This window comes from Manacus vitellinus, unplaced genomic scaffold, assembly GCF_001715985.3.
Source record: "Manacus vitellinus isolate BGI_N305 unplaced genomic scaffold, ASM171598v3 ctg7180002437953_pilon, whole genome shotgun sequence".
In the NCBI taxonomy this organism is placed as follows: domain Eukaryota; kingdom Metazoa; phylum Chordata; class Aves; order Passeriformes; family Pipridae; genus Manacus; species Manacus vitellinus.
Window position 1 is genome coordinate 7,473 of NW_021938752.1, and position 8,599 is coordinate 16,071.

General features: G+C 42.0%; 1 protein-coding gene across 1 annotated transcript; it reads right to left on the reverse strand.

The window, feature by feature from the left end:
- Nucleotides 1-2,037: 2,037 nt before the first annotated feature.
- LOC108639670 (glutathione S-transferase-like) lies at nucleotides 2,038-8,332 on the reverse strand. Its single transcript, XM_018072755.3, has 7 exons — nucleotides 8,255-8,332; nucleotides 7,082-7,194; nucleotides 6,399-6,450; nucleotides 4,535-4,667; nucleotides 3,516-3,657; nucleotides 2,752-2,883; nucleotides 2,038-2,427 (listed from the first exon to the last, which is right to left on the reverse strand). Exons 2-7 carry the CDS (start codon nucleotides 7,166-7,168, stop codon nucleotides 2,308-2,310), a joined length of 666 nt encoding a protein of 221 aa, XP_017928244.2. The 5' UTR covers nucleotides 7,169-7,194; nucleotides 8,255-8,332; the 3' UTR covers nucleotides 2,038-2,307.
- Nucleotides 8,333-8,599: the final 267 nt, after the last annotated feature.

Sequence of the window (8,599 nt, forward strand, 5' to 3'; positions counted from 1 at the left end):
CTGTTGCAAAATGTGGAATACGTAAAAATTTTCCTCAGAAAGGATGTTCTCTGATGTTTGATCTTTGTCCACTTTCAAGCCTAACCAAGAGGAAAGGAGATTTAATGCGTGAAACAGATGGCAGCTAAGAAGCCAGTTCTAAGTGAAAGAAAAATAATTATCTGTAGAATTGCCTTGTTAAGGTTTAGGGCTCAACAGGTTTCAATGATGTCAGGCGTGGTGGGGGGGTGTTAACAAAGCTTGGAAAGAAGGATGTTCCACTGCTAGTGGACACGAAGAATGCAGAATTTCTGGGCCACAAGGACATTTGGCAAGAACTGCCAAGATAAGGAAGAAACTAATAAAGACAACTCAGCAACTGTGATGAATCAGCTCCAACTGGGTAAAAGGTAATTGTGGCAGGGGGAGATTGTGACCATCAACTCAGGGGCTGCTGAGACAGGAAACCCACTGACCCAAAAGAGGGAGAAACACTGAACATCTGGACTAATTAGCAAGAGAAGTGAGGGAATCATTAACCAGTAGAAGATAGAATAATAAGTAATAAGAGAACCATGTCACCTGTAGCCAAGGAACATTAATGCCTTTGTTTGCAAAAATGTATAAAGAGTAAAAAGTTTTGATAGTGGGTGTACTTGCTTTGTGGAATACCAGCGAGCACCCAGGCTTGCAGAGCTCAGAAATAAATAATCCATGTCTCTCTCTAGTGCATAATTATTGGCCAGTTGCATACCGGGTAACAAATCCATTTTTCTAGACAACATTTCCACTGGGCTGGCTCAGAGGTGGCTGCACCTCAGGGACATGGCCAGGGCAAGAGGAGGCAGGGGACAGATATGGAGGCCCCTGAGGTGGCAGTGGGGTCACAGGGATGTTGTGACCGGGGAGAGGCCGGGGCTGCAGCCCCATGAGCAGGTTGCCAGGTGGTTGGTGTGCTGGGGGCTCTGGCTCTGCGTGGCCCAAGGAGGTCTGTGCTCAGGATCCTGGAACTGCCCAGCCTGTAGATTGCAGGGCCCAGAGTTGGCAACCACAACCCAAGTTTCTGGCTTGAGTTTCTGACAGTGCTCAGCAGCTGCAAGTGCTGTCTGAAAGCCTCAGTGAGGAGGGAGGGAAAGCGCTCGTGCAACAACTCTGTTTCATACATGCTTTGCTGCAGAAAAACGCTGGGCTTTTTCCCTTTTTGATGAGAAGGACTGGTTCCAGATGCATGACATTGCTTGTGAAGAAACTGTTGGTGTTAGCAGGAGTTGTAGTACCCTGAGTTTGCCCAGCTTAAAACTGCCAGCACTAGAGCATTACTTGTTCCTAGGGCACTTGCTCTTTCCCTGACATCGTGGGTTTATTTGGTGTTTAAACAATATCGTGGAATCATAGTATGGTTTGGGTTGGAAGACACTTTAAAGAACATCTAGTTTTGACCCTCCTGCCATGGGCAGGGACAGCTTTCCTGAGACCAAGACACATAGTTATGTGTTCAACTGTCTTGTTAACCTCTCAGTAGCAGAACTTGATTTATGTGATTACAGTGAACAACTTAAGTACAACTTATACTAAACTTCATTGAATACAAAGTGATGGAAGTCAACATGAAATGCTACATTCCAAGGTCTCTCTAACACTGACACCAATCTGACTCCTTCTCCCTCAAACAACAAGTTTTAAACTTCACAGTTAGTGACAAGCACTTGTTTCTCAATCGAGTCTGCAAAGTGCTTTTAGCTGCTACACTGGACCTTTAGTTAAAGGAAATATTGGTGAAGCTGCAGTAGAAGAGTTTAACTAACCAGTCACAAAACAGAGGTGCAGCAGGACCTCTGGTCCCAGCATCCTCCAAATTAAGCTCAGAGGAAATCCAAATCCTAATCTGTCATCCCATCTAACCGGAACCTGCATGCTTTTCCTGGCATTTCCCAGAACAGGTACATCACCTACTGTTTGGGCTAAACTCTCATCATTTTCCAGCAATTCTTAGGAATGCCAGAACCAGAGAGCTCTTAGGTATATAAGTAGCATCAGGAAGTCAATTAACGACCTGGGTTTGAGTGTCAATAGTAAGACTTTATTTCAGGTATTCTCTTTAGTCAGTTAAGATATCTTCTGTTGTCCAATATACTCCCAATCAGTGAACTATTCTATTTTCTGGTATGCTTGTATAGATTTCCCTAGGAAGTGTTAACAGTAGTCTCAAACCAGTGCTGTAGCTAAGGAAAGAGAGATCAAAAACCTTTTCACTGTTTTCATTCATTTCCCTTTGTCGCTATCAGCAAACACAATGAAATGAGGGTTTCTGTGGCTTTAGGCTGCTGCTCAGTGGAAAATTGCTCTCAGTTTGGGTATATCTTCTGGTCGTATTGGTGGTTTCCTCTGGCTGCCAGGCTGCAGGTATTTCTTTATTGTGGGGATATTGCTTATTCTTGCTTTAAAACTCTACAAAACAAAATCAAAACAGCACTGTGCTTAAGAAGCATTGTAACTGTCAGACATTTTGATGTTATCCATGCTCTAAAAGTAACATTATGCATTGATGCTGCAGAAGAAACTACATGGTTCCCTCTATTATGCTTTTGTGGCTGCAAAGACAGAAGCTGGCAATAACCATCAGTATTTGAGGCCAGCTAAAAGTACTTAGCATATCTGATTATTTTATATGTCACTTTTCTCCTCACCCTCCCACTCTCCCCTGTTTCTCAGCCAGTTTAAATCAGTGGTCCTTTCCAATGCATTGTCCATTAAAACTCTCCATTCATTTACCTGCAAGAGAGGAAATTTGGCAAGGATATCAGGTTTGAACTCTTCTGCCGTTAAAATGGTGTCAAGTAAGTGCACATCTGCCCTGCTTAACTGGTTGCCAACAAGAAAGTCTTGTCCATGGTCTTTCAAAACCTAAAAACACAGAACCAGATGATTTTTTTTCTCTCTGTTACTTAATATGGTATCTTCAAGGCAAGGTCATACATTGCACAGAGTTGTCCTTGAAAGAAGGAAATGCAGTACAAACACCTGTAGTACAAACAAATGGTGTGATCTTCCTAGGAATGATTAATCAGTCCCTTCTTTTCTGTGTTTCTTTCTGTCAGCTCAGCTGTACTCCTCTTGTCTTCCCTTCTGTAGCTTAAGTAGTCGATGCTGCTGCATTGAATGCTAAGCTTCATGAGATGCAGAAGGAGCTGTAATGCTTTTACATAGATTGTATGGTACAGGCGCAACTGCACTTCACGAGGAAACTTTACATAAAAGCCGATGCAGTAGTTTCTTTTGTCTGAAACAACATACAGACTGAAACATGGACATTTCTAAAGCTCAGCATGTCCTGGTTTTTTGCAGCCTTGCACATCTCCCAGATCTGTAGTGCCTTCTGTCCCCTCTGTAGTGTCCTGTCTCCATCCTCATCCCAGCCCCATCAAAACCAGAGCAGTATCTCTAAGTGTTTTCCTCAAGAAAAATTGTTGGTGTAGATTCAGGATGGAGTTTCAGGAGAACAGTATCGATTAAGCTACAACATCTTTGCCACATACCTTCTCAAAGGCTGGGAAGTATCTGTTTGTGGCCTTGTCCATCATATTAGCAAAATGTTGCTCCTTCTTATCTGCTGGTTGGATATCATAGTATATGAATAACTCATTCAGATCGAATATTCCTTCCACATACATGTCGATTCTGAAAGGAACAGATCCAGTTGGTCAAGTCAAACACAGTAGGTCTGAATGCCACAATAGCTACTGGCATAACCCCGCTGAGGTGCTGGGAAATCTCCACCTTTTCGATCTCACATCTATAGCTTGGAGTAGTTCCCTCCAGAATGCAGTTGCATCAAGGGACATGGGAGACGCTTGGGTGAAAGACAAATGCAAAGTGCCTAACCCAAACCTAAACACTGTCCCTCTTCCACTTCTCACTAGGGGTGATACTTCTCTGTACTATGTTTTTTCTGAACCTGAGAACAAAATAGGTGTGTCTTTTAAACTTGTGTTAAAAATCCAATCAGACCTAGTAAGTTAAACAGTGGGTCTATACAATTCCTAACAAATATCTTGACATTTGTTTACCAGTACTTATTAATTTGAAGCATTTCAAAAGACCTCCAGTCAAACCATGTGCCCTAAGAGTCCTGTCGTTAAATAACCAGTTACTAATGCTAATTCTACTCTAATTCCTGGCTCTTAGAAGGAGGAGGTTTCTTGTTCCCATCAAACACATGTCCCTGAGTCTGATGTGGTGAAAATGCCTGCTGTGACATTCTGCAGAAAAAACTGAAGAGGAGCAAGAGTAAGACAGTCTGCACTCCTGACTGCTTTCTTCTGATAACTGTCTTGACCTTGGATTGATGATTCATGAGCAGCCTTGCACCATGCTGCCCATCTAATCGAGCTGGATATCACTGCCCTAGACATCACCTGCAGTCACAGTCAACACGTGCTGCATGAAGCACTGCTCTATCACCCTGAATTTAGCTGTGAGCTGGGATATTCTTGTGTTACACAGAGATGTAGCGTAAACTGCGGTCTAACAAGAAAACGTGGTACTGTTACAGTACAGGGCTCTCTCCTTCAGGTCCTTCCCGTAGAGGTTGTACTTTGTTGCTATGTAATTGGCAATGGCTCTGGTCTGCACCATCTTCATGCCATCAATCTCCACCATTGGCACTTGCTGAAAGAGCAGGGATCCATCTAGGGAAAAGGAGATAAGACAAGGAGACACTCAGTCTCTGAATGAGAACCATTGGGGGGGGTCAGGCAAAGTAACCACACATATTATCTTTTATTTAGAATCATTTAGGCTGGAAAAGACCCTTAAGATCGAGTCCAACTGTAAACCTAACACTGCCAAACTCCACAACTAAACCATGTCCCCAGGTGCCACATTTACACACGGTGACTCAACCACTTCCCTGGCAAGCCTGTTCCCATGCTTGACAACTCTTTTGGTGGCAATCTTCCTCATTCCTACAAGAAGGGAGGGAAAATGCTTACCATGAAACAACCATTTCTCAGCGACACGTGACTAACTTAATATTACAGCAATCAACTTCTTGAAGATTCTTCAGATTTGAGCAAGCACCCAAATGCAGAACTTTTAGTTTTCATGCCCTGAAAAAGACATGTGTGGCATGGCCCTAACTCACATGATTTTCGTGGAGATTAATACAGATGAGAAGGACTGAAGGATGCGATCCAGCAGTTTCTGTCATGCGTTGGTAAGTATTATTAAAATCTGGACAGTTTAAGGACTTTTCAGCATATAATGCAAATAGAAAAGCATACAATATCTTTGTGACTTCTATGCTGACTTTGCACAATGGCATCTCATCTGTACAGGCATGAAGTGGGGAATCACAGGGGAGTTCCATGAGATTCCTGCAAGACCCAAGTATCACTTGATGTGAGTCTGCAGAAGCCTTGACCTAGCAAGGAAGAAGTAAAAATACCTCCAGAAAGAGATCACCAGATCACAAGAGCGAGGGAGAATTTTTGCTTTATGGAATACTATTTCAGATCAGATAACTGATCAGCTATGTCTCTCTTTGCATCCACTGTAAGGCAATCATGCAGAGAAACTCTCTGCTTTCCAGGGTGTATTTACATTTATGCTTGTCTCTCAAAATATTTTTTGAAAGGCAGCAGGTTGCAGCCATTATTCCTGAAGGAGAGCAGGACTGCACATGCCAACCCTCGCTCAGTCATTTTTCAAAAGCCAAAGGAAGAGCCCAGACATGTAATATGATTTGGAGGAAATGTGAATATCATGTTCACAGAGATGAAAGCTGAAGCTAGAAGATGAGTAGTTGCCTTGGGAAGCAGGAATGCATCAGAGCTACAGGTTAAACTCAGAGATCTGGAACTCTGTTTTCATATGGATTATAAAACAACAACATCGTAGGCAACCTAAAATGCTAATGAATTTGAAGATGATGTGAGGACAAAAACCTGTACTGTGATAGGACAGGAGGCAATGGACACAAACTGAATCAAAGGAGAGTCAGTCATCTGAACTTACAGAAAGGCTCTTTCACTGTGGGAAGTTACTGTGCATTGGCACAGGTTGCCAGAGAGCCTCCATCCTTGGAGATACTTAGAACTCAGCTGGACATGGACTGGGCAAATGGCTTGTAGGTGGTGTTGCTTGAAAAGGGGAGGTGGCATAGATGATCTCAAGAGGTGCCTTCTGACCTCAGCCCTTCTGTGATTCAGTGAAGATTGAAGCAACTGGGTTGATGAGGCCACCTAACACACTGCAGTGTGTCTGTGATACCTCAAGCACAATCAAGTCTAGATTTTCTTTTTAAGAGACTAAGACTTCTTAGGTGTTCTCAGACAAATTATTTTTATTATTATTATTGCTATTATTGTTGTTATCATTATCATTGTTAGTGTTATTATTAAGTAGTGAAGGTATCTTACCCTTTCGTAATTTTGTCAGATCATCCTTTTTTTCCAGATAAGATTCTTCAAACTGCAAGAAATAGAGAAGAAAAGTTCAGTTGTTGTTCCATGGTTTAGCTTGGGGGCTGTGTTTGGGGCATTTTATTTTTTAAAAAATAAATAATATTTCAAAGCTTTCTGGCGCATTGGTCATCACCATGACAAAACCTCACAGCTTACACAAACTCACCGATCCCCACACTCCTCTCTGCTTCAATATCAGAAAGTCTTAGTGGCAAAAAAGAAAACTTTGATTTATAATCGAAAGTACCTTCTGGGGTAAGCTATGTTGTAGTAGCAAAATTAGTCTTTTGCTATTTTGAACATTGAAATTTAACTGAAGGTCTTCAGAACTGGAAGTGCTCGACCCCTGGGATCAGAAGGTAAGAAGCCAGGTTCTGCTGCTGTGGTTTTAATTTTTTCTTTCAGTAGCTACAGGGGATAGGCATTTGTGGTGCTACCAGTAGGCCTGGCACGAGATGCATGGAAGTGAGACTGGAACTTGCCCCTGCTTAAGGTAAGCGCATGGTTGTTATTGGCTTGGCCAGCAATGCACTAAATGCAGGCCTTGAAGCTGCAGGTCAGTCAGTCACATTTTTTATAGGGAACGTTAAAAGTACATATTTGTCACATGCTCTTGGTATAAGAAAACAGAGACAAACCTCAACCCCGGCTGCTGCCAGCAGCCACCGGATTGGTTCCATTCGGCCTCGTCCATTGAAGTAGTGCAGCTTGGGTTTCCCAGACATGTTTCCACGTGCCTGATAGTTTCTTCCTATTTGGAATAAAAAAATAAGTTTTGCAAAATAAAGATTCAGAATGCTGGGTTTGAGTCTCTCATTGGCTCTCAAAGTTGTCCTGTTTGAAACCAATGATTTATGGTTCAAGACTTTGGACTTACTAAAGGAGGTAGAGGTTAGAGTACATTGAGAGACTGCATTGTATCACCTTGTCTTAAAAATGTCTTTTATCCATGCAGGTTCGTTAAGCAGAACTCATGTACTAAGAACCATTGGCCCACTTCAGAGAACAAGCAAACCAAACCCATTTGCATCCAAAGTGTTCTGCTCTGAGCAAAAAGCAGACTGAGCTTTCTGTTTATTTTGGCATTATCTCAGCGTACAGTTTACTGTTTATCAGATACACCATATTAACTCAGCAATTGCTGTGCTTTCACCAGCAGCCATTATGCTCCATTATAAAGAGGCAGGAAGTTATATTTATTCCTCTTCTGAGCATTCAATCTCTTTTACAACACTCCCTGTTCCGGTAATTTCTTTAGACAAGCCTCCGAAGATATAGAAATTAATTTTGTCTCTGGTAACATCAGATCTGCCTTTACCACAGACAGAGCCAAAGGGCATTGCCTGTTTTATCAATTTCAACTGTGCTGAAACATAAAGCAGTAACAGTTTCTAGGCAGATCACCATCTGCCCCATTCAGAACCACGTGAGCACAGCAGCAGCAAACATGCAGACAGCCTCTGCTTTATACCACTCTCACAGTTATTAACTCCATCTCAACAATAAAGCTAAAGCATTAGCAGCAGCAAAGGGGAAATGGCTAAAACCCCACCATGTTCCCCTTTTAAATAACATAGCAGCTTCTCTACAATAGGAGGAAGGACATATAAGGAAATACTCCATACTTCTGAGATCTACATTTCTTTTTCTTAATGCTGTACACCTAGGAAGCAGCTGACTAATATTTTAACATTTCATGCATATAACCGTCACATTAGTAAAGAAAGTACAAACAATCTGTAAAACCCATTCACTGACTTCATTTCAAATACAATAATTCCCTATACTTGCCCAAAATCCAAAAAACTTACCTTGTGCACACTATAACTCACTCTATGCTTTCAGTAGCTCTGCCTGGAGATTATATAGATCTGTAGCCCCTCCCACAAAGAGAATTGCCAGAGGTTCTCTGAATGGGAAACTCCTCTCTCTTAAGGAAATAAAACCAATTAGGTCTTAGTTACTTTTCACCTACAAAAAATAATTCCTGACTCATGCTGACTATGTACGAACGTAAGATAGATGAGAGGTCATGATGAATGGGAACACCTGTTCCTGCACAAAATGGAATGCTTCCTCTTTTCACTGCTTGGCAACCTGTTAGTTAAAAATAATTGTGATGGCTGAAAAGCTCACAAAGTTTAGAAGAATACTGT